This window comes from Hipposideros armiger, unplaced genomic scaffold (genome assembly GCF_001890085.2).
Source record: "Hipposideros armiger isolate ML-2016 unplaced genomic scaffold, ASM189008v1 scaffold_1556, whole genome shotgun sequence".
Classification (NCBI taxonomy): Eukaryota; Metazoa; Chordata; class Mammalia; order Chiroptera; family Hipposideridae; genus Hipposideros; species Hipposideros armiger.
The window spans coordinates 10,338-38,106 of record NW_017732906.1 but is presented as its reverse complement, the minus strand read 5'-3'; the positions used below and the strand labels follow the sequence as shown (position 1 = coordinate 38,106).

Genomic DNA, 27,769 nt, shown 5'->3' with positions numbered 1-27,769 from the left:
ACCTAGTTTAATTTAATGAAGTAGATATGACACCTGAGAGTGTTAATCCTCATCCTAGTGTTAAGCTATTTTATTGATTTATTGATTCATTCATCCTATAAAAATTATGAAACACTTCCTATATCTATAACACATTACTAAGTCCAGACAAACCAAAAAAAAAAAAAAAGTATACACCACGGTTTTAACCATCATCAGATTATACTGTAAGAATTAGAGGCATTATTTAGAACATATATAGACTTTGTTGTCAGAACGACCTTGTTTGGAATGCTAGCTCTGCCATATATTTGCTGTATAATCTTGGGTAGCTATCAACCATCAGTTTCCTCATCTATAAAATGTGACTTACAACATTTATGTGTTTGACTGTTGTGTGTTTCAAAAATATTGCATATTTGAAGAACTTGACATATATTAGATTTATAATTTATACCTGTAGATATCAGTGGGGAAAAACCAAAATGTAAGTATCATAATACAGTGCAGAAAGGCCATAATTTCCAAAAAAACAATTATTTCATGTTTCATATTTTTATTAATAATGTATTATTACAGATCAGATTACTAGTCTTTGTATATTATGTAACTATTAACATTTATAGTGGCATGTAATTAGCACTGACCCCAAATCTAAACCTAGAAATCATATATAGTTGATTTGTATATTGATTAAATTCATATAAGGAAACAAATTGTTCCAGGTTTTCAAGGAAAAACAACTTTAATATAAAGCATTGATGTTAATCAGAGCAGTGGAAATTAGAAGTTGGAGAGGACACAAGTAGTTTTCAAGTTATAATACAGCTGTTGTGCTCTAGTCAGAGGGGAAACCATGATACTTGATGTGTTTGCCAGTAGCATATTGATAGAGAAAAGAAAAAGACTATAGTTTCTGCCCTGGGGCACGCCAGTCTCAGGAGGTTTACAAGAAGAGGAGGGACCCTGCAAAGGAGGCTATGAAATAGAGGAAAACCAAGAGTATGGAGCCCTGGAAGTAAAGCGATGGATCTATATCAGGAAGAAGCAGCTACCTGTCTATTGCTGCTGATAGGTGGTTAAAATGAGGACCCAGAAAAGGCCATTGTCCTTATCATGAATGATATTTACATGAGTAATTTCTGTGGAGTGAGGTATATGAACGCTTGATAGAATGGGTTTAAGATAGGAACAAAGGGGAAGAAAGAGACAGTGGGTCTAAGTAGTTTCTTTTTGTTTTGTTATAAAGAGGAATTGGACAATGGCGACTAGTAGGGGCAGTGAAGTCAAAGTCCTTTGCTTTTAAGTTGGAGAAAATAAGGCCATGTTTGGTGCTGAGAATGAGCTAGTAAAAGGGTCAGAAAACTTTCTGTAAATGGCTATAGTAAATATTTTAGGCTTTGTGAGCCATAGGTTTTTGAGGCAACAAATCTGCTATGCCTTTAAAGTGTAAAACATTCATAGGTGATATTTAAACAAAAGGGGTGACTGTGTTCCATTAAAAATTAATTGACAAAAAAAAGACAGGAGCTTTGGTTTGTTCTAATGTAAATTTTTTAAAAAGAAATGATTATCGGAGGAAGTAGAGAATAGCTGAAGTGATATCCTTGACTAGGTGAGAGAGGGTGGGGTGTGTGCACAGGAGTTGGGGTTGGGAATTTTGATTATGAGTTCAACCAAGTTTGAAAAGCAAGGAGGACAAGAATATGCAGAGAGGATTAATTGTGAAACATAAAATCTCTTTTGATTGCTTCAGTTTTCTCAGAAAAGTAGGAAGCAAGATTATTGTATGTGAGTGAACATTAGGAAGTAGATTTGAAGTTTTAAAAAGAGATTATGTATGAAATTGTTACATGAAAGAGTTGAAAAGTAATTGGGCTAAGAAAGTACTATAGATAATTACTGTTTCAGTAAAATATCAAATTTTCAGTTTGGAATGTTCTAGCTCTTTTTTTCCACATTGGGCTTTTCATTAATTTTATTATAATTTATAATATTCTGAAGCACCAACTAAATTGTGACAAATATCAAGATATTTTGAATCATTGTATTTTAATCTTCAAAATCCTTAATTTTCTACCTGGGTTGTGGTTGCGGGTAGGGGAAAGTTTCACAATCCACTAATACTCCTATTTTCAGCAAAATCAGTCATGCATTCTATCTATATATTTTTAAAATTTAACAAATCTTGTTCCTTTTAGAAATTATTTCTGCATTGAATATGCTTTGGTCTCTTCATCTCTGTTTCATGCATTTATCATACTGAATCCTAATTTGCTCTGAAGGCTTGCTAACTTTTGCTTGAATGATGTGTTTGCTCTGAAAGAGTTCAAATATAATGAAATATATTATGTCCACTATTTGTCTAATATTTTGCCACCAATGAAAGATAAATTATTGAAATCAAATGTGTTTACATTGATTGCTATGAAGATTGCACATGCATTGATAAATTAAAACAAGCCCTCAAAAGATAGAAAATCAATTGATGTATCAGGTAGAAAGGCATAAATGGTGAAATCAACCACTGAATTGACATTTTTCCTCCTGAAATAATTTAGTTTACCAGGATTTGAAAGGATTTGTGACTTTGAACATACATTATAAGCTTAAAAGTGAAAGCTCGAATAGATTGACCCGAAATTTTGTTAATGATATTTCAAACAAATGTAAACCAATATATTTTAAAGGGAATAGATGCTGTTCTCTGGACCATTCACAGAAATTTGGAGTATACCAATCAAAACTATATAATTACTATTATACACTGAGTACATATTAACGATATTTAAATGTAAACACTGTATATGTGTGCACAGTTATGTAGAGGTAATATTTTTGATTTTCTCTGCAGAACTGTTACCCAATTGCCAGCAGTTGAATTGTCAGTATAAATGTGCAATGCTGAGAAATAGTACAAGATGTTACTGTGAGGATGGATTTGAAGTAAAAGAAGATGGGAGAAGCTGTAAAGGTAAGTGTGACATGTGACTCTATTCAATTTTTTTCTTTTGCCGAGGCTTAGTGAACAGAAATTTAATGGAGTATTTTTGAGTACCTACCATGTGCTCTACACAGTGTTTATATTAATTTGTTTCCTGAGATTTAAAAGTTGCCACTCCCCCAAACCATAAGCATAAATGTTACAGGTGTGCATTTATACCAATCAGTTTTCAATTCATGTTGTAATAATGTCAAACATGAGAAAAGTCAACAATGGGAAATCATTTGGTTAACCATTGAAACATTGGATTTAATTATTTTAACTTCCTAAATATTTTGTGCCTATGTCCCGTTAACATATATGATGATCATATAATATTCTTTGCGATTTTTATGTCGGTAATTCTGACAATTGGCATTTTATCAATAGCATAATAATGGACATAAAAAATATTTGTCCTCTTTTAAAATGTCTTCATTCTTGCCTTTTTGAATACTCTAAAGCAAATATTTACTTTCTGAAATGACTTCTCAGTGCAATACTGAACAATTCTAGGTTACTTCATAATATATATGAAATACATATATATGTATACACACATATGTATATATAGTACTTAGATTTAAATATATGTGTGTGTGCAGATATCCGCAATATAAACTACACATTATTTTATTGCACATGGTATTTAGAATATATAGAGACAAAACATAAAATATAGACTTTATATATAAAATTGAGGAATATAGGCATTTCCGGAGCCACTAATAAATGGAATATTTTCAAAAGAAATTTATGCTTTGATGATTACTTTAAAGCTTTGCTCTAGTATCATCACTTTTACCTTACAACAGAATGTTAAAATTGCAAGAGTCCTCAGAGAGAATATGGTTCAAAATCGTAATGACAAAAGTGACAAAATTGATACCCTGACACTTACTTAAGACCACACATCTCAGTAATAGAATTGGACTAAAACTCATGTCTTCACAGCCCATTGATTCTTAACCAGAAGAGGTTCTTTGCTTTTTAAGGAACAGTTGGGCTTTGAATTTTTAGTTCGTTATTTGTTTTCTACATCATACAAATGTTATAGAAACATTTATTATTAAATGTCTATCAGTCACAGAGGCTACATAATCTGACTATAGGGGACCAAACTGTTATATGTATTTAGCTCACTCATTTTAAGCCAACACATAAAAATCAGACGATTGCACACAAAAGGTCAAACTTAAAAAAAAAAAAATCAGAGGATCTGGCAACCCTAGACTCCTTATAATAACAAAAGTCAGCCAAATGTCAATAGTACCTCTGGACCTGTCTGCAATCTTTAGTTCAAAATAGTACTTGTCATTCACACAAGGTAGACTAATACTTCTATACCTCACCCTTCTTACCCTTTTGCTATACCTGACTACTGTAGGAGTCAGCATTTTCATCACATATTGCATGGATCTTTTCTCCTGAATCTCTTAATTAAATTCATAAAGATAACTGTAATCAATTTTCTTTGTTGAATATAAGTAAGGGATTACAGAGCAATCATTATGGAAAGTCACCAGTGGAAGAGGAGCTCTTTTTATTTTCCCTGCATTCTTGAATGGCCAGGTCTGAACATCATTTACTTTTTCTTGAAGCCACATTTTCAGGATATTTTCTGTCTTTCAAGGGACAAAGAAGGCAGCATTACAAGTAGTGGCATGCCTATTCCTTTGCTGCCAATTTTGTGGCATTATACGTGATATCAATGTCACAGCAGAGCATTCTGGCTAAGGAGAAAGAACAAAAGAAATCATTAATTATATTGCTCTCCTGGATAGCATAATCATATCAGAAAACTGACAAAAAGAACCAATAATATTAAAGTTGAAACACCTGTGAAAATAGATAAGAATCATTTCTTCCATTTTGTATTGGACTTTACCAAATATAAGATTTAATTTCTTTCATTATCACTGTAGTCTTAGCTTCAGAAAATATTCTTTCTATTCCTAAAGCAATTTACTTCAAACAAGCCATCCATGAATGCAGGCTGTTATATAAAGCTAAAGAAATCTGAAACAATTGCAAATTACTGCTATAGAAATTCATAGTTTTCCAATTAAAATGGCCCCTTTGCTTCTCAGTAATCCTTTTGCTTTTCCTTAGTTAATATCTTTCTTAGCTTAGGGTATGAGTGTCAGAGGTTGGGGCTGAGAGTTCCTGTTTTATCTTTCTGGTGACTATCCCAGATCCTGACATTATCTAGTAGTCCCACCCTGAGTCATCTCATTCAGGTAGACTCTGGTGTATTCCAAAGGGCCTCATTATAAATAAAAAAGGACCCTCCTATTGTTCAAAAAACTACAAGGGTTTAAAAACTCAGTGCCAGAAACTGAGGACTCTTCCGTTTTCTATCTCTTTCCTCATACCCTTCCTCAAAAATTATTTCCAAGAGTCCCAAATCCTCTTCTAATTTAGTATTCCCAAGCTCCAACGACCTAACTCCATTAATAGGCCAAAGTTTGTATTTTCTATTCCATTTAGGGACTCAGTAAAACAAAATCACATTACAGTTAAGAAGATCTACCTACCATTTATAGCAAAGTCATCTTTTCACTACACCAAGGTCACTACACCAGTGTTCTAATGGCCAAAACCAAATAATTAAAATATTTATTTTAATGGACTTCTTCATTGAATATAACATTTTTGATCACTTTAATATTCTTGAAATCCTCACCTTTATGAACTCCTTAGACTACTTATGAAGTCTCCTTCAAAGGAGACTCATGGACTTATCTTTCTTGCCTGTCGTTTTCATACTGGTGTCCTGCAGTATTTTGCTCTAGCAAAGCTTTTCTCACTTCCCCTTCCCCTCTGTGTGGCATCTAACCTTCTGCTATTTCCTTTCATTTTGTTTTGTTTTTAACCTATTAGCTACATGCTATTGACTCCTACATACTCCAAGATATATCTCACCCATCTTAACAGTCTCATATCTCCAACTACTTGTTAATCATTTACTCAAAAATTCCCTACAGATTCCTCAAATTTAACACATTCAAACCAAATTCATTTTGTCCTACCATGATATATACATTCAAATCTACACTTCATATAAAATTATACCACCATTCACTTCTATCACATCCAGTCTTCACATGTTGTCTATTATATTTCTTAAACAATGAGTCCATTCCCTTTCCTCTATTTCCACTACCACTGACTTAGTTTAAAATATGACTTCAAAATACAATTTAAGATCTCTTTTCTACATTCATCAATTCATTGTTCATGTTTGTTTAGTTTTAAAATGCAAAGTTGATCATGTAACTCATCTAATTAATGCTTCCAGATACACATACACTATACAGCCCTTTAGTTTAGCATACAAACAGCTTCATTAGTTGGCCCTAAAACTGCTTTCCCTGTATTAACTCTTAACACTTATACACCCTGACTCCACCTGATTCTTTACACATCTTTGAAATCCCCACTATGCCATACCAATGCCTTTTCACATGCTATTTTTTTAAACTGTAATGCCCTGTTTCATCTTGTCCCTTTTTATTCAGTGTGAGGAAATCCAAGTTATCTTTTAAATTCTGCTCAAAATGCAGCCCTCACCTAACAATCTAACTCCAATCAGTTTCACTTATTTTTCTGTTTCTATCATAACTAGAATATGCATCTATTATAAGGAAATCTATAGAATCAAAATTATATTTCACTAAGCTTGTTTCACTTAAGGATAGGAACCATATTTTATCAATTTTTCTTTCTTTGGGGATTCATATAGTGCTTGGTACAGACAGCAGATTGAATGTACATATTAGTCTAAATTATTAGCTGACAGAATTTTTTTGTTTGTTTTCCTGGTTGATTAAGAATCATTAAGTACCTGCTGTTTATAGAGATTGAATAAGTTGCTGCAGGAAAGAATTATAGAGAGAGCAAGGAAAGAAGGAGTGTAAGGAGGACCATAGATATTAAAATAAATTTTAATTAGGATGAGATTTCTCTTTTTGACAATTGCTTAATAGTTTCTTCTTTTTGATTTAGTGAGAGTAGTTTGCACAGCTTGGCTCAGACCTCTTATTTAATCTGTTCATTGAAAATCATGTTAGTAGACTAGTTCTTTGTAAAAATAGTAAAAAAGTAAGTGTCATAAACACTAAAATTACTCAACAAATATTCACTGGAGTCCATTTTATACCTCTGCAAAAATACCCAAGGAATTCTAGACTGCCTATTAAAAAAGCAAATAAACCCTCTTAAAAAAATCTGATATTAAGTTTAATCTTGTATCTCTATAGCTGTCAAAGAAACAATGAATTAGCAGATATTTAAATTTTATTATTTCAGTTAGTGTGGTTTTGAAAACTGTTTTTGTAGTTGGCTCTTCCTTTTTAAAACAATAGTCTGTTTCCAAAGTTTGAAAATAAATGTTTTCTTCATGGAGAAAAAAAAATGCTCAACAATAAATCTGCTTAGAAATGATGCCAATTTTCCTTTTAGATCAAGATGAATGTGCTATTTATGGTACATGCAGCCAGACCTGCAGAAATACATATGGATCCTATGCCTGCAGCTGTGTGGAGGGCTACATAATGCAGCCAGACAACAAATCGTGCAGAGCCAAAAGTGGTAAGTTATCAACTTTTTTGTCCTTCCAGAAAGGTAAGTTATTATTGTTTGGTCTTTTCTTATGTCCCTTTTTCAGTTCCTTTTCATTAGAAACGTAGCAGAGCAATATGGGCATTGAAGAAAGAGATTTTTGTTTCATTTAATCCATTGATCCATACTTAGAAACCCAGAGCAGGTATTTTTGTTGTTATTGGTCATTGTATAACTCCTTCCATCATAGAAAGTTTCAGAATAGCAACGATCTGTTTAAAAGAAATTGATTGATGGATTGATTTGAATTACCCATCTCTCTCCTGGACAATGCAATAGATTCCTAACTGGTTTCTGTGAGTTTCTGCTTCCCTGTCACCTAACAGTTAAAGTTATCTGCTAAACTATAAACAAGATCATGTTACTCTCTTCCTTAAAACCTCCCAATAACTTTCACTCAGCTTGAGAATACAATTCAAACCCCTCACAGAGCCTGTAAGGACCTAGGGTCTGGTGCCATTTTTCCCTTTCCAATCTTGTCTTCCACTGCTCTCCTTTCATCACCTGCCAGTCACACTGCTTTCCTGTCCTTCTTCAACTCTATGGCTCTTGCCTTGAGGTCTTTCCGCGTGCTGTTTTATCTGCCTGTAGTGCTTTTCCCCATGATATGCATTTTGTTATATTCAAGCTTTGCTAAAATGTCAACATTCAGAAGCACATTCTCTGACCATTCTTTTTAATGGTCCATACCCTGTCCGTCACCACCTTATTTCCCATTTTTATTTAATTATGCATACTTATATGATTTCCAGTTTTATTTTTTCTATAGCACTACCATTTGAAATGAGCTAATTTATGTATTTGTTTTACATCTGATTTCCCTAGAATAATGTAAGTAACATTAGAGTGCAGAACTTGTCAGTTTTGTTTGCTGTTATTTTCTCAGTTCTGATCATTACCTGGAAAATGCAGGTACTCAATATTTTTGGAAGGAACTAAGGAGGGAGGAGAGGAGGGAAGAAAGGAAGGAGAGGAGGAAGGGAAACCAAGGGAAAGAAAAAAATTAACTTTACTTTCTAATTAAAGTTACAAAAATGAGTGCTCCACACTTAAATGTTTGAATTTGGTGTTTCAAACTCTTTCTTCACCTCTTATCTGCAAATAAAACCTTTAGTTTCTACACAGAGTTCAGCCTACAGTAAACACTGTGAGTATTGTTGATTTGTTAATGAGATTGCTCTGAGATGTACTAGTAACAATAGGATAATGTTAATTTTTTGTGGGTTGAATTAGTTTGGGAATAATATAGGATGCTATTATACATGATATTCCATCTGGCTTCTTCAAACTTCCTCCAAATCTGGTCTGATTTCATGCATTTTCAAATTATGATGTTTTGATAAAATAATGAATGCCTTCCCCCCCCCCTTTATTAGCAATTTGAAAATTGGACATGGGATGAGATTGTGTTTTTCAAAGCCAGATTGAGCAAAGCATTGGGTTTACTCAGTAAGCTGTTACTGCTATCTCCCTTTCCAACATAACCTCATGTTATAATTTCTCTTGATTTCCCTAAGACAATGGTGTTTAAGTATTTACAAAGCGTATTTATATACAAAATTGCAAAGACAGAAGCTATCTTCTTTCTTAGTTTACTTCAATGAATTACTGACTTGGTTTAGGAAGCCCTATTTTTTGGGGGAAGTGTGTGTGTGGGGGGCAATCGTTGAAAAAATTAGGTCAGGTTACGTTTTCCTCTTTTCGCCACCACTGAGAGCTCTGATTTGAAATATTGATGGACTAAGAGAGTAGAAGGCTTGTTCGTTGCTGTTTCTATTGATCCGTACAATATTGCTGTGGATACACAGAAAGAGTGTAATGTAATAAACCCTGTACAGAGAGGCACTTCCTCGCTTTCTACAAGGAGAGGGATTCCAACAACAACAGAATGTAACCAGAGACCAGTGGTCCATGAGAATGTAATGAAACATCAGGGAGAGCTGCTGACTCTAGAACTGATAATGGAATATTTAAACACCTTCATTTCAAAGTGGTTGGCTTGATGACAATATTAGTCTACAGAGTTTGAAAAATACACAGTTTCCATGGGAATGCTTCTGTGGTTTGTAGTTTTATGAAAATGAGTTGCTAGTAATAATGTAAATGAGCACAAATCTATAATATATACTAACAAGTTCTAAAGGTCATATGGATATTTAAACCAGTGTATTTGTACAATTGAAAAAAATATCAGTTATGTTTTAGTTTTCTTTTAATATTTATAACAAGTGAACCAATGACATTTTTGGCTTCAGTGATATGTAAAATTCCATTTAATAACACATCAGATTTAAAATGTTTGTGGCAATTTTATCTTACTGTAATGTTGCTATGATTGACGGCTACTAGGAAAAAATTGTAAATTAAACCACATATGTCTTAAGGCTTTGCCATTTCTCCTTTCTATTACCTGGTTGCTTAGATGGGTCCCTCTTTTTTCTTTCTCTACAATTCTACCCTCTTGGACTGCAGATAACTTGATTTTCCTCCATGTCAAGCCAGGGACCCAGGGCTCTCACAAGCTGGGAGTGTGGTAAGCCAGGGAAGGTTAGGATGTGCTGGCTTATGACCATGGGTGTGTGTAAAAGATCTCTAGGCTTTGGGAAGAAAGTACAATATAAAGATATTAATCCCAAAGGAGGGTTCTGCAAAGGCCTTCCTAGATGATGGAAGAATCAAAGTTCCTGGGAGAAGGAGCCTTTTATGTGAAGGCAGAGAGCAGCAGTCAGTTGGCTGGGAAACTGCTTGTAAAAGTGATGAACTAGTTCACACCCTAATTAGTCACCCTAAAGCTTGTTGTGGGTCCTATTTTCAATATGACAATTAATTGATAATAATTAGGTAAATTAATCTATGTTAATTGATCATCCCTTCTTTTCAATATAATGCCTGAACCCAAATATAATTCATAAGACTTAAGAGTACCTTTAAGAAATAATTCTAATAGAGGTAGGGTCTTTAGGCTCTGTGGTAGGTGGGAGAAGATAGAATGTTAGAGAGGAGACCTTTTCATTCCTGTTAATTCATGCAATGCAGACAAATTATTTTATTTTCTACACTTAGTAATATTGATCTGACTACTGAAATATAGAGCCCATCATTTAAGAGTTAGGAGGAACTTTAAAAGTAAGCAAATCCAACTATCCATTTGATATCAAAATAAGTAATTTTCAAATGAAAGAAAGTCTACAATGACATTTAAAAAATAACTTTAATTTAAATATGCATACTTGATAGTACTTCGTAGAAGGAGACATACTAGAATATGAATGTTACAATAGAGTGTCCACAAATTTGAATGGGGCACACATTAAAAGCTAGAAATTTTTGAATTAAATATTAGGACTTGCCATTAAATAAATCTTTTAAAAATAACTATCAAAACATCTATAGGTATCTAGTAAAACTTCCTGTATATTTTAACTTTTTTTTTTTTGGAGTTCTGATAACTTGTAAAGTCTGAATTTTTTTTAATTTAACTTACTTTCTTTTAACTGATTTAGATTTATTTTGGTGCAGAAATATGTGTTGAATGTAGGCACCCAGGGCTGAAAATGAGTTCATGCCGAACCTGTAGGAGTAAAAATAATAGCCAAGGATGTTTAATCCGTGAACTGTTGGCAGTTTGACTCCTGATAAATTCAGGGTCATTGGACTGTACTTTTCAGTGTCCTAATGACTTGACAAAGTCATGCATTTACCCAGCACGCAATTCTATGGAACCAGTATAGCTTTACTGATTGCACTAAAGCAGTAGCAGAATAAAGAACACTAAATGATTGTATGTCCATCAGTATAGATGCACTTCATTAAATGGTACAGAGTACCCCTTGCCGTGGAGCAACCAGAGCAGTGAGAAGAGAGAGCCCATGAGAGAACTTTGAGATTCTATTCTAGCTAATACTTTGCTATTCACTGATTGGGGGCAGGGTGGGGAGATTTTTACTATTTAGAAAATGGAACCCTTAGTTGTAATAAATGCAAATCATAACCTCTGTGTTATCCACAGAAGCATATTTCTAGGCAGTGTTAGTAAATGTTTTTATACCACTCCCTCTTTTCTTTCCTATAATTCTTAAAAATAAAAACAAACAAACAATAAACAATGAGAGAGAGAGAGAGAGAGAGAGAGAGAAAGAGAAATATAATTCTCTATGTGGTTCCTACTTCTAAACCTTAACTCTATTATTATCTACTAGTAGATAGTTTATTTATTTATTTATTTTTAAATTTCAAAGAATTATCCATGGCTTTCTGCCAGGGGTTTTTCTTGTTATGAGGAAACTAGGCAGTTGCCTATGTAGAGAGGGAAGGGTTTTTTTTTTCTCAGAGTCTCATCAGCATTCAGAATGCTTGGAATTCAGTTATTAAAATATAATTTCCTTTCTTTTCTTTTTCCTTTTTAAAAGAAGCTCCCTATATTAAAAAGTAAGTGTTCTTAGAAGAGTAACTAACTCTTAGTAACCTTGATCACTTCTGACCCTAGTGGAGCAGAACTGTTTTAGTATACCATCTGGCTAAGAATGGCTTCCTGCAGAATGACATATGATTATGTCTTGACACATGAAGATTTATTATTCAGAGTTCTTCTTATTTCTAGACAGTCCAAAGGATCGTTCCTGCACAATTCGTCATTTCATTGAGGTATAACTGTGAGTGACACTTTATGACATGATGGCATATGAGAAGCTCTGAGCTAGACATGAGGCTAGTGGACCAGCCCCAGCATAGTGATCCGGATTTGTTGTTCGTTACTCATCCCCACATGCATGGAAGGAGCCATGTACACACTGTGATGACTGGAAGGTGGAGAGAAGTAGCTGAGTGCCTGGAAAGAGCATGTGCTTGGTAAATATTTGTTGGATGTGATAAACACTGTCCTGAACGTTGAGGAAGTAGAATGAAGGTATTTTGGTGTTAAGGATCAGTAAGAGGAAAGCCAAAGATCTGGAATAGGTTTAAATGACAATTGGGTATTATGCCAGTTTTATCCTGTTATTCAGGACTATGCTGCTTTTGCTGTAGTATTGACATCAGAGTTGTTTGGGGAGTTCTGCATAACCTCCATAAATGTGCAATCTTCACCAAGGCCCTCCTCAGACAAACATGAAATTCTAATGTGCTTTCTATGCACATATAGCTGAGAACAAGCTTTATGCTCCCTGCAGTCAGGCAGTGGTGCCTAAGCCTCTGTCCTATAGAAATACCAGAGCTTCACAAGCTGTCTTTGAAAGCCTGCTCTGGCCGTTGAACGCATTTGTCTTGTGTTTGGAGTATCCCTACCCTACATCTTTTCTAGCCCTTCGCTCAACTGGAAATCACTTTTCCTGATAGAACAGAGGTAGGATTTCTGATGGAATTTTCATTTTCCAAATTAAACATCACACTTTTTTTTTCTATCCAAACACTGTTAATGATTATAGCAGTGTTAAGATATAAAACTCCTCAAGAATACTCTGTGTGTTTTATGGATTTGTTTGTTTATTTTATTTTATTATATTTTTGCTAGAGGACATCACTTTCACATTCTAGCACCTTTTCGGGCATCTTAAATCATTTTTCCCAGCAACAAATTGGCAAGATTGATACTGGAGAACATAACCATGGTGTCTTATGTGCCTTGGCATCTTTAATTTGCCCATAGTCTAAGAAAATATCAAATATCAGACATAAAAAGAAAAAAAATACATGTCTTCCATTTTCTTTATTACTTAACATTTTAACTACAATCTAAGAGAAGACTTCTTTGTTTGGGTATGAAGAATTTCATGGCCACATTTATGGACTCTAGATTTGATAGTTGAGAAACTGTTTTTTACAAATGGTACCACCTATAGGTACAAATTTCTATCATGACATTTAATTTTTTGTAGGATTGCTATTGAACTGTTAATTAAATCCTCAATTTAGAATGTGTGATAGATAATATGCTCTACCATTAACTCCCAATTAAATTGGACAAATATAATGAACAATAAACAGAAATGAGGCACATTTAAATTTATAGACATTACAAGGGGTTTAATTTTGAGATGAGGCAGGGATATATGTAACTTTCTATCGCTTTATTTCGAAAAGTAGACATTTATAGCTATTGAAATCCTCAGAGGGAAACAAAGCCTGGTTTTAAGAAGAATATTTTGTGTTTTCTAGTAAGAAAAACTTTTTTTTTTCAGAGTGCCTTTAAGGCATTTCCTGTATCAATTGCAATGTCAAGGTAATAACAGCAGTTAGACATCGCCCCTTGGCATTCCTCCCCTTAGAGCCCACAATTACCACTTGACTTTGATGACTAATATTCTGCATATTCTCCCTAGTCAAGGCTGCTTGGAATCATTTTAGTCCTGAGAATGGAAAATATGTTGTATTGATTGAATTTTTAAATGAGTGTGAGCATTTTTTCTTAGCATTAAGACTCACACAGCGTCCATCTGTGCTTTCCATGAAAGATAATTTTGCCAATTTATTAGATGAATTATATCTTAATAGTCTTTAGAAGTTTAGAACAATACATAGTCAAATTTACAAAGAGCATATCTAGTAAAGTAGTTAGAAATTTGGTATGTAATCACCAATGAATACTTAGAACTAATCTGTCTTTTGAATAACATAATAGAAAATTGAAATCTTAAATATAGGTTGAATATTTATATACTTCGGTGGCCCTGTCAGAAAACAATGAAATAGATTAAATGACCTTTCACTTTCCCACCTGTAGATAATGAATTTTCTTCTATCTTCCTCCTTCTTCCTTATTCTAAAATGATGATCTTATTTCATATTTCCCTGAGAAAAGAGAAGCAAGTAAAAGAGAACTTTTTTACACTGAACTTTATTAAATCTACCAGTCTATCTTAATCTAGAACTTATCAGGCTGCCTTCCTCTTATTGAACCAAACACACTGACTTAGCCCCTAAAGACAATCCCTGCCACCGTGCATCAACCTCATCTCCTTTTACCTGCTCAAAATTACACATATATGATTGGCCTCTTTATTTCTTGAATCATCAGTTTTTCTTTTCTCCTGTATGATTTCTATGATATGAAACAACTTCCTTTAAATCTACATTTCTCTCCAGCTACCATCCTATTTCTCTTTTCCCCTTATAAAAAATACGCATAGAACATGTTGTCTCTTTCTCCACTCCCTCCCCTTCTTTCTTGAACCACTTCAGTGGGTCTTACATTCTTCCAACCCTAACACCTCTACTGTCAAGGTTACCAGTGACCTCCAGTTACCAAATTACTAGTTTTTAGCACAAAACATGTCTTTTTCAACTCCTATGTATTTTCCCTTTAAAAGCAGTACATTTATAATATTCTTCTTACCTTTCTGGGCATTATTTCTTAGTTTATTTTACTGCATTTATGCTCATTTCACCAGTATTTTTGGCATGATTTGTGCTCAGTCTTTCGGACACCTTCTCTTCCTTTTGATTCCTTAAGTGCTCTAAGCCTGTACCATGACATAAAAAACACACCCTCTCCCATAGTTTTATAGAATATCTAGACTGAGACTCACAAGTTTTTATCACCAGACCTGACCTCCTTGCTGAACAGAAGACTCACTTGGATATTGAAACCCAACTCAATATCTACATTTGGGATTTTTAATAGAAATTCTATTATACCAAACTCTAGGTGTCCTGTACTCTAGACATTATAAAATGTCCAGAAAGCATTATAACAATGCTTTCTCCAACGTTTCACATCTTCGTACATGTCACCCCCATTTACCCAATTGTTCAAGACAAAACTTTGGAGTCATCCTGACTCCATTCTTCATAATACTTTCATTTCAAACTTTTAAAGGTATCCTTAATAGGAATACTCTCTCCAAGGAGCAGCCCATATTTCCACTACTACAAATGCTTTATCTTCTTTCATAGAATTTATCACCGCAAATAATATTAAATATTTATTTACTTGCTTAGTGTCTGCTTCCCTCACTAAAAATGTAAGCTCTACAAAAACAGGAATGTTATTAATTTGTTATCTACTGTTTCTCTATCACCTATAGCAGTGCCTTGCAAAAGCTATCCGTGCTCAATAAATATTTGTTACATGGATATGTATATATTGAGACAATATTTTCTTTTTAGGAAACAAATTACATGTGACTTTTTTAAGGACCCATCCTTTCAAACATGAACTACTTTATGAATAGTAGTTATTTAAAGGCAATTTTTTAATGAGCTGATACCTATGACATTTTAATTCAGTCATTACCAATTTATAACAGTAGGACATATCTGAATTGGGGATAATGTGTTTATATAGCTAAAGTAGTTCCAGCTTGCTACAATTAGAAAATGATCGTAGGGCCTGCCAAGTAACTTAGTTGGTTAAGAGCTCACTCAAGAGTACGAGCTCTGAGCAACACAGCAGTTTGAGTCCTGCCCGAGCTGAGTTGCCGATGAGCTGCCAAAAGGTGGCAGGATGGCTCAGCTTAAAAAAAAAAGAAAGAAAATGATTGTAGTTAAAAGTAACTAATGTGGGGCTGGCCCTGTGGCACATTCATTAGGAGTTGGCTTGAGACGCCAGCTCTGAGCAGCAGGACCCCAGTTTGAATCCCACATGAGGGCCAGTGACGCTGCTCCCTGTACAGCTAAGATGGTGAACAACAGCTCAACCTGGAGCTGGGCTGCCATGAGTCACCGGTGACAGCATAGGCTGCAGTGAAGCTGCAGTGGGCTGCCATAAACTACCATGAGTGGCCAGCAGCCAGTGTGAGCTACCAAGAGCTGCCCTGAGCCGCCATCCAGTGGCCAACGACCGATCTACCTGACCCAGGAAGAGCGCAATGATGGTGCCAAATTGGGCCAGTGAAGCCACGTCCTCCACAACTAGACTGAAGAACAAAAGGAAAGCAACTTGTCTGTTCCCCTTCCCCCAATTCCCCAATAAAATCTTTAAAAAAAGAAAAGAAAAAAAAAGTAGCTAGTGTGAATTGACCATCCCTGAATTATCTAGTTGTAATATGTATTCAATAACCTAAAATTTGAGTGAATTATATTCCAAAAATTTGGAAATTTATTAATATAATCCTTTAATGATTATCAGTGAAATTTATTTCATTTTCCTTATTAAAAATCACAATGTACTATGTATTTAATTTTCTTTATCAAGGTACAGTATCATTTTTAAATTTGCAAATTCAGTAAAACGTCTTTAAAAACACTAGGGAGTCCATATCCGAACATCCCTGCATGTGTCATTCATTTATTGAATATTTACCATTTGCCAAGTAAAACCTTTCAGATAATAGGAGAAATACTTCTTTGACCTGGTGGACCAGCTCATAAAGAAACGGGGAAATTGTAAAGGCTGCTAATTTGCAAACTGAGAACTTTTCTTTTGGGGGGCGTGGGGAACATGGTATTATTGATTTTAACTGTTTTTATGAAATTATCTTTATTCCTGAGGAACAACATATTTCAGTTCTTCTCAGTCATCATTTATATTTTATATGGAAATATCCTCTAAATGAAGGTACCGCTCTTTACTAGTAAGGTCTAAATAACTAAAAGGTTATGTTGTTTTAAAGCCTGTGGTTAATTTATGTTGTTCAGTATTTTACATGAGCTATTATAATTCCAAAGACAAAATTACAAAACACGGCACTGAACTGATGTTACAACACTAAACTCATCATCTTCTCTTAAAGCTGACTCTACTTTCTTTCTTGACTTTCTTTTAATAACACCATCATTCTCCCCATCACCCAAATTTAAAATTTCCATATAACCATTGACTGTCTCTCATTGTCTACATAAATCTGTCACCCCAATAAATCTAGTACCCATCTAATACCATACATAGTTATTACAATATCATTATCCCTTCCTTTTTTTCACTGACCTCCCAACCTTCCTCCCATCTGGCAACCACAAAATGTTCTCGGTATCTATAAGTTTGTTTGTTTATTTTGTTATTTAGATTCCACATATAAGTGAAATGATATTGCATCAGACTTTATCTCTCTGACATACTCCACTCAGCACAGTACCCTCCAGGTCCATGCTGCTGCAGATGGCAAAAACCTATTCCTTTCCATGGCTGAGCAATATTCTATTGTATATATGTTCCACCTCCACTTTATGCATGTATCCAACGTTGGACACCCATTCTGACTCCACATCTTGGCCATTATAAATAATGTTGTAATGAACATATGGATACATATTCCCTTCAAAGTAGTGTTTTTGGGCTTCTTCAGATAATTTCCCAGAAGTGGGATTACGGAGTCCTTCTTTGCCACTTTTTACAGCTTATGTTTTAAAATCTATTTTGCCTTGTATAAGTATTGCTACCACAGCTTCTTTTTTTCATTTCCATTTTCATGAACTAAGTTTTTGCCATCCCGTCATTTTCATGCCTGTGTGTGTCTTTTGATCTGAAGTGAGTCTCTTGTAGGCAGCATATGTAAGGGTCTTGTTTTCTTGTCCATCCAGCCACCCTATTTTTTGATTGGAGCATTTAATCCATTTACATTTAGAGCAATAGTTGATAGATATGTAGTTATTGCCATTCTATTGTTCATATATATATATATATATATATATATATATATATATATATATATATATATGTGTGTGTGTGTATTTTTTTTTTCATCCCATCTTAAAGAAGTCTCTCTAAGGTTCCTTGTAATACTGGTTAGGTGGTGAGGAACACCTTTAGCTTTTTCTTGTCTAGGAAGCTCTTCATCTGTCCTTTGATTCTAAATGATAATTCTGGTATGTAGAGTAATCTTGGTTATAGGAAGTTCCTTTTCATCACTTTGAATATTTCCTGCCAATCTCTTCTGGCCTGCAAAATTTCAGAGAAATCAGCTGATAGTCTTATGGGAGCTCGCATGAAGATAACTAATTGCTTTTCTCTTTGTGCTTTTAAGATTCTCATTTTGTCTTTAATCTTTATCATTTTAATTATGAGCTATCTTGGTGTGGGCCTGTTTGGTTTCATCTCGTTTGGGACTCCCTGAGTTTCCTGGGCTTGTATATCTATTTCATTCTCCCTGTTAAGGAAGTGTTCAGTCATTATGTCTTCAAATAGGTTTATAATTCCTTGCTCTCTCTTCTCCTGGTCACCCTATGATGCAGATATTTGTACACTTGATATTTTCCTAGTAAACTCTCCTTATTATTTCAGATTTTTTTGCTGTTCTGATTGGGTATTTTCTGCTTCCTTATCTTTCAAATTGCTGATTTGTTCCTTTGCTTCATCTAATCTACTCTTGATTCCCCCTAACATATTCTTCATTTCAGTTATTGTATTCTTTATTTCTGACTGGTTCTTTTTTATGTTTTCTATCTCCATTTTTATTTTTCCTATCTCTTTGTTGAAATACTCCCTGAGAACATTGATCATCCTTATAACCAGCATTTGGTACTCTGTGTTTGGTAGCTTGCTTGTCTTTATTTTGTTCAGTTCATTTCTGAAGCATTGTTCTGTTTTTCTATTTTGGAAATGTTTCTTTGTCTCCCCATTTTGGCTGCCTCCCTGTGTTTGTTTATATGTAGGGCTGCTATGCCTCCTGGTCTTAGTATAGTGGCCTTATTAGTAGGTGTCCTGTGGGACCCAGTGGTGCAATCTCCCTAGTCACCAGAGCCAGATGATCCAGGTGTTTCTCTTGTGTGGGTTTTGTATGCTTTCATGTTGTAGTTGTGACTTGATTTCTGTTTGCACATGAATAGGAAGGATTGATTCTCAGGTTGATTGATTGTGAGGACTGGCTGTGACTACAGTGGAGGAGCTGTTGTGCAGGGGCTGTCCCTACATAATAGGGTTTGCTCTAGTGGGCCTCTTACACCTGCCCAGGCTGCCCTTTGAATGTGTTGTCCTTGCAAGTGGCCAGTGATGGCCAGGTTCAGTTCAAAGGTGTCTACTGGGCCTGCCAGCCCCCAGGAATTCTGGGAGGGGTACTGCTGCAGGCCAATTTCAGCTGCAGTCTGTGCCCTGCCTGGGGCCACCTGGCATGTGCCACAAAGTTGCTGTACTTGGAAGTACCTTGAGAGTCCAGGAACCAAGGCTGTTTGTTGCTAGTGCAGGTCTTAGGCTTGCTCAGACAGAGTACCGGACTCACCAAAGCCAGGTGCTGCTTGTTTGGGTTTTGTGAACCTTTGAGAGATTTAAGGAAATTCTACATTGTGAGCCAAGGCAGGCTATTTATACAGAAATGGCACTGGAAGAAGCTTGGGTGGATCTGAAAGCTGAGTGGGCAGGCAGGGTCTCTGAATCACCAGGGCTGAGCAAATGAATGACGTTAACCAGTTTGATGTAGACTTAGCTACAACCTCTGCCTGCATCTGCAGGCATGGAAGTGGAGGGCTCAACAAAGAAACAGTGGTTTCTGCCAGCTCTTCCATCTGGGAGAAAGTTGCCCCTCCAGCCCTTACCCTGAATTTAGACAACTCACTTCCTCCCCATATGTCCTTGGGGCCTTGAAAGTGTTTCACCAGTACTGGAGCTCAGAATGAGTGATTCTGTCATCAGTGTGTAAGTCCAAGCATGATCCCTTTAAGAGGAGTGCCTGGGATTCCAGCAGCCCTTCTTCTCACTCAGCCACAACCCCTTCTATTTCAATCTCTTCTTTTCACAGCCAAAAGTTATGGGAACTTCTCTCCCCAGCTCTGAATCCCTGGGCTGGGGAGAGGCTGGGACCCCTAGCTCTTTGGGGACATAGGGGAGCCTCTGTAGCTGAGATATCCCTCCTAATTTTTTTTAAAGATTTTTATTGGGGATTTTGGGGGATGGGAACAGTGCTGGGGAATTGAGGGAAGGGGAACAGACAAGTTGCTGTTGTTTTGTTCTTCAGTCTAGCTGTGGAGGACGTTGCTTCACTGGCCCAAGTTGGCACCATCATTGCGCTCTTCCCCGGTGAGGCAGATCAGTCGCCGGTTTCTGGACAGCCTCTCACTGCGGCTGCTGGCTGCTCACGCTGGCTGCTGGCCACACACGGTAGCCCATGGCAACCCACTGCCACAGGGGTTGCAGCCTATGCCGTTGCCAGCGACTCATGGCAGCCCAGCTCCAGGTCGAGCCATTGTTCAGCATCTTAGCTGTAGAGGGCAGTGTCACTGGCCCTCATATGTGGAATCTGAACCGGGGCCTCTGGCGTCCCAAGCCAGTTCTTAACCATCACACCACTCGGCCGGGCCTCCCTCCCAATTTTTAATGGTCACACACAGATGTGGGACTAGCTTGTTCCGTGTCTCTGCCCCTTCTTCCAGTCTCGTGGTCACTTCTCTATGTCCATAGTTGTAGGGCTTTGGTTCAGCTAGACTCAGGCGATTCTCAATAATGGTTCTTCTGTGGTTTAGTTGTAATTGATGTGGTCTTTATAGGATGTGATCACAGAATGTACCTACTCCACCATATACCAGAAAAAAAAAAAGAACACCTATTGTTACTTTTATTATGAAGTACTAATACTACTCATACATACTCTACCCTCCAGAAATCTGAAAAACTGTATTCAGTATCTTCCCAACATATTCTAGTCTTTCCCACATCTGTGCTTTTGTTAAAGGTATTTGTTTTACCTTATTTTCTTTTTTTCAATTTCTGCATGTCCAACTCCTGATCTTCCATTAAGCAAGGCTGAGTTCAAATGCCATCCCTATTTAGGAACTTTTGACTCTACTAAACAGATGTGTCTTTGTCTGCTTTTGCACTGCTATAACAAAATACCAAAAACTGCGTGGCTTAAAACTGCAGAAATGTGTTTCTCACAGTTCTTAAAGCTGGAAATTTGAGATCAGGGTATCAGCGTGGTCAGGTAAGGTTTCTCTCTGGGTCACAGCCATTCACAGACATATTGTATCCTCACATGGCAGAAGGAGCTAGTGATCTCTCTGGAGCCTCTTTTATAAGGCACTAATCTTATTTTTGAGGGGTTTACCCTCATGACTTAAGCACCTCCCAAAGTCCTCCCATTACTCGTAATACCATTATCTTTGGGAGTTGTGATTTCATCATACAGGTTTGGAGAACATGAGCGTTCGGATCATAGCAAGATATATCTAACCATTTTTTGAAACTCAGTGTCACTATACATCTTTTATGAAACGTGCCAAATCTGACTTCAAAATATAAAACTTTTGTATAATACCTTAATCTTTTTCTTAGATTATCTTTCCTGAAGAAAGACTTACTGATCTCCATTAGATCCTAGCTGAATGCCTTAGATCTTTAAAAAACTAAAAAATAAAATTAAAATGCCATAAAAACGATTTTAATCCAATGAAAAAATTAGTTCAGTACGAATACACTGTGACAATAAAAGGTAGTGCCAAGATAAATTAGAGCATAATTGTAGCAATATATATTTTTCTTGCTTAGCCCAATACCACTTCTAATGCATTTTAATGTGTCCACATTTGATTCATATTTTATTTGTTCTTTTATAAAATGTGCTAAAATAGTTTCTTCTGATATATGGCACAATATATCTTTATTCTAAGTATTATTCTTTTCAGTAAAGATATTTTCCATTAAAAAATATTTGAGGAAAACAGAAACAAATTTGGACATATATGTCTTAGATGAAAGGGAAATATTTCAAACATATCTTATATTTTTCATTTATATGATATTAACTTTATTTGCATTTTTAATTTGGTTTGGTTGACTTTGATCTGAAATTTATTATATTATGTAAATAATAATTTTTACTCTCTTTTTAAAACTAAATGATTTTCTCCTAATATTTCATCTTAAATTCTTTCTATGCTTTGCATAATTTCAGAATTTTTGAAATGTATTCTGTATACAGTCTGTTCTTCATTTTGTTTCTTATAGTAGTAGTTTACATCCTATAAGGTTTTGCTTGATTTTTTATTACAAGTTGCTAACATTCTTCTCATTTCTAACTTCATCACATTTTCCTTATTTTCAAAGATTTCATATAATTTGTGTATGATAAATTAAGAGTAAAACCTTTAAAATCCCTCTTTCAATTATTTTAAGTTCATATTGGTTAAAATTTTATTTGGGCTGTATTGATTACACATTTCTCTATTTTCATACTTTTATTCTTACTCTGACTCTTTATTTTATATATTTTACATACAAGTATTATTTAACCTTCTATTCAGTTGTACCTGGGATTCTCTTTGTTGTTGTTGTTCATCTTTGAACCAATAAATATCAAGGTGCACCTAATAAACTTCATTCATGTAGATAATTGTTCACAGTTGCAGGATAAATAATGAGAAATCAGAACACAGTATAAGTAGATGATATACATTTATACATGTATATGTGCACATATATACATTATTGATATGCATAAATATTTATTAGGTTTATATTTATTTGTAAGTTACTGAATCCATAATCCCAATCACTTAAAAGGAAACTAGCCAAAATAATATTTTTAGAATTTAATGCAAAAATAGGAAGTTTAATTGAAACCTTAAAAGTAATTTTTATTAACCCTGAAAACATTTATTTAGCATTGATTGTGTGTCTAAATCATATTGTTATAGTATACAAATACACTTTTAGTATATTTTTTATTATGAGAAAATAAGGATATGTTGGCAAAAAAATGGTTATAGTGGTTTGCAATTTAAATAGGTATTTTTATGAATCTAGTCAAATGAGATTTTCTGTTTCCAAGTTTCTCTTTTTAATTTACAATTTTTAATCAGTCTTTAAAAATTATAGCACTTATTAGTGTTATATATATGATAGGAATAAATCCCTTTCTGATCACACTGAGCACATATACACATCTTCATAGCTAGAAGAGAAATTACTATTTTTTTATTCTGTTGACATATGGTGAGTAATGAAGAGGGTGAGGACAGTTTTCCTTCTCTGGCATGGATCAATTGACAGCCTGTTGGAGAGGTTTACTCAACCAAAATCATGGTTCTCTAAGTTAGAATATTGACTGAGTGCTTTCTTGTGTTTCAGTCTCGTCTATGTGGAAAGTTAATATTTATTCTCACTAATTGTTGATGTAGGTATTCCTTTGGCTGAATAAATCTAATGTGCCTTTCAACTGTTCCTTTGGGAAAACTGTCCACTAACTCTAAGGATGGCATCTGATAAGAACATCACATTTATTCTGGTCAGTCTTTTATCCTCATTACCCAAGCTAATGGTGCTCTTCAACTGGCACGTGGAAACTTGAGGTAATGATGCACACCGGAGTGAGAAGCCATGCGGGTAGAGACAGATTACCTTCAGCAGGCCTATGCCAGCTTTCATCATGAAGTATAAAAAGAAGAAAAAAAAAAGATGTACATCCTTCACCACTGATGATTTTTGGGGATCTTGTGTTTCAATGGCTTCTCCTCCTCCTCCCTGACTCCCATGCTAGGCCTTAAGTTTATTTGTCTAAAGAGGAAAACCACAGTTAATAATTAGTAGAGACCATTGAATATTACTTCACTATAGTACCTCACAACCAATATTATAAATATCCTTCCTCCAGTATGTCATTTGAATTATAAAGTCACCATTATTAAATCAAACTGTGTTAGATTATGAAGCATCTGATTTTCTTTTTATTGGTTTTCTGTTTGCCTTGAAGCTTTAAAATCATTGGTTGATATGTTTTCCAATAAAACAATCAACTGATTCAATGAAAAACCAGCTATAAAAATCAAATAGATTGGTCAATTGAGTCAAGTAAGTGTTGCCTGTGTTGATTATGAATTCATTTTTATCTCAGTTTCTCAGGGGAAGCTCAGGGCTCCCTCATATGCCAACTTCTCTCCAAAGAATGTTTATAAGATACTTAAATTTAGTGAGTAGGAGTCAATTAATAAATTGTCTACATCTGGATTTCTCATAAAGCTAGGCAACAAAGAAGCTTCAATAATGGTTCATTTTCTAATGCGAGGGAATTTCACTAAAAGTCATTTCAGTTGTCAAATGAAGACAGTAAGCATTAACATTAATGTCAGTTTATCTTTGTTAATCTGATAACACAGTCATCTAAGACCCCTTCATAATCTGATAAATCTATGATCCAGCAGGCTTCAAGAGTGTCAAGGCCAAATAGAAATCAACATAGCTAGGAGTGGTAAAAAAGACCAAGTATGGAATTCCAAATTTGGGAATGGCCAAGGGCAAGTATTACATGGTTCAAGATGGCTTTAAGAAATTAGATGAGGGTAGAAGGGATCAAATATATGGTGATGGAAGGAGAACTGACTCTGGGTGGTCAACACACAATGTGATATACAGATGATGTATTACAGAATTGTACACCTGAAATCTATGTTATTTTACTAACAGTTGTCATCCCAGTAAAATTTAATTAAACAACAACAGCAAAAAGGAAATTAGGAGAAAAGCCACTGGCTAACCAAGCTCAGAGGTGGTCACTTGACAAGGATATGTTAAGCAGTGATAACTCATGATTTTACTCCTATTTCTGAGAGAACTCTTTAGTGTGGAAATGATCTTAGCATTTTTGAGAATTCCTTTCTGTTGGTTTATACTAGGAAGTCCAGGACAAGTATGTTTTCTCCACTGGGAAGCACTGTTGGACTAACAAGTTTTGTGATTTTATTGAGGCTTTTGTTGTTATTTTTGTTTGTTTTGTGTTTTTATCAAGTCAAAAACTTTTGTTGTCTTTCAGAAGGCATAGAAAAAGTCTGTGACTCAATTGAGAGAACTTCCTAGGGGGAAGAAATTTAAATACTCGTGGAAGGTCTTGGGATGCATTTTAGAGTTGACATGTTAAACCTATGAGGGTAGATACAAAATCATCTTCACTAGAGAGGTCTTCTATCTGAGAGAAATGGTAGACTGATCTCTCTTTTCCCACCAGAAAAGATAAAGATGATTAAATAATACATCCAAAACATTAGATTTATTTAATTATATTAGTCATAGTATATGTATTTGATTTTCTCCTACTTGTACAGTTCTCAGTATTGGTTTCTTGAATAATCAAATGATGTTTATAAAATTTTCTAAGTAGCCAGTCTTTTCTGGGTTCCATTCATAGGTAAGAAAACCAAATTATTTTGTAACATTTCACAAGAATGTTTCTAGAGAATTCTACTATGCAAGAGTTGTATGTTTGATTTTTACTTATTCAGAAAATTTGTGCTGAATGGACATTGGATTCCAAGCTTTTTTCTAAATGCTAGAGATGCATCAGCAAAAGTATTATGGAAAAATAATGAACCAGAAAAAAATAAATAAGATGTATATAATTTTTGGTAGTCACAAGTGAAAAATAAAGCAGGGAAGGAGAAAAGAGAATATAGGGGCTTGCAGTTTTTACAAGATAAATAAATAAGGTATGTCCTCACCAGAAAGATAACATTCAAATAATACCCAAAAAGATGTGAGCAAGTTGGCCATTCTTATATATGGGTCATGATAATTTCAAGAAGTAAGAGAGCCTCTGATTGGGCAGCTTACCTGACCTGTTCAAGGAACAGTAAGAAAGGCAGTGTGTTTACAGTAAGATGCACAAGGGTGAGAGTAATAAGGAGATGAAGGAAATGGAGTCAAAGAGGTAATGAAAATACAAGTCAGGTAAAACCCTATAGGCCATTATAGAAGCTTTGACTTTTACTTTGACTGGTATGAGAGCCCTTTTAGGAACTGGGCAGAAGACTGATCTGATGTGCCTTACCATTCTAAAGGCATAATTGTCTAATTGGCTATTGTGTTGAGATATACTAAAAAGGAAGAGAGCATAGATGGAAGCAGAAAACCCAGTTTGAAGTCTATTGGAATGATCTAGTTGAGAGATGATGTCCACTTGGATCAGGAAGATTATAGTAGTCACCGGAAGTGTTGGGATTCCTGGTATCTTTGACACCAGAGCCAAAGAGATTTAATGATGCATTGTATGTAGGGCCGGAAAAAAAAAGAGTTGAAGATTTTAATTTTTTTTCTATTCCCTAATTATCAAAAAAACTACTCTGAATGTGACTGTATAGCTAAATTCTTTCAACATCATTTTATACGAGATTTTACTATTATCTTCAAATATTAAAAGATATTGAAATACTGGTCAATTGGTATATATTCATCAAAAACTCACCAATCCTAACACAAGCAAAACTGCATTGTTCAAAAAGTAGTATTGGACAAGTATTTATTTATTTATTTATTCTAGAATCTTATTTTCCTGACTATAGGGAAGGAATGAGGAAGTAAGTAGCTCAGTAATCATAATCTAGTCACTAGAAGAATATGTGATTATTTGGCTCCTGGGGCCAGTCAAGGAGCCTGTAAGTCTGAGGTCACTGGTGCTCTTTGTATGAATGAGCCTATGAGCTTTGCATATTCTGCTCCAGAGAATCTACTTCTGACCTAATATATCCACCTCAAAAAAGCATGCCCTTGCGCACATGGGAAACCTGTAAAACTGTATGAAGACGTCAGTCCAGATCCATCATCATTGCTAGAAAAACAACTCACAGCACTGCCTTTATTTACCAATGATGAACATAAATAGCATTGTCCTCATATTTAGACAACACATTATGCCTAAGGAAATAAAGAGTACAAATGCTCAGTGGACTTTCTTCCTTAGAAAAGTGAGCTGAAATATATAGTTAGTGCATATATAATGGTTATTAATAAACACTTTTTGAAAGCATTTTTTTTAGTTTTAAAGATGCACCAAAAAGCAGAATAAATTTTTAAGTAATGTACAATTGTAAAAACAAAAAACATGTGACTCTGTTTTACTTAACTCCCTTTCCTCTTTCTCTTTTTTTCCAGAACCTACAGATAGGCCACCTATGCTATTAATTGCAAATTCTGAAACAATCGAGGTTTACTATCTTAATGGAAGTAAAATGGCAACTCTGAGCTCAATCAATGGAAATGAAATTCATACTCTGGATTTTATTTACAATGAAGATATGATTTGTTGGATTCAATCAAGAGAATCTTCAAATCAGCTCAAATGTATCCAGATAACAAGAACAGGAAGATTAACAGATGAATGGACAATCAATATCCTTCAATCCTTCCACAGTGAGTATTTCAATTCATATTATATGCCCCCCCTTCAGGATTTCATTTACAGACCAGTACGGGATTCTTAGATTTCCTAACTTTTGGGAGAGCTATATATTGAAATATGAATGCACTTAAATAAACATGTTCACTACATGTTTTGCATATACTCACACATATAAATATACATATAGTATCACTGTTTATGCAAGTAATAAATTGCAGTT

At 34.9% G+C, this 27,769-nt stretch overlaps 1 protein-coding gene across 1 annotated transcript; it reads left to right on the top strand.

Moving 5' to 3' along the window:
* Window positions 1-2,838: 2,838 nt before the first annotated feature.
* Window positions 2,839-27,560, top strand: LOC109377787 (low-density lipoprotein receptor-related protein 1B-like; the record flags this gene model as incomplete). Its single annotated transcript, XM_019634251.1, has 3 exons — window positions 2,839-2,953; window positions 7,427-7,555; window positions 27,303-27,560. Coding segments are annotated over exons 1-3 (460 nt in total), but the record flags the coding sequence as incomplete, so codon positions are not given.
* Window positions 27,561-27,769: the final 209 nt, after the last annotated feature.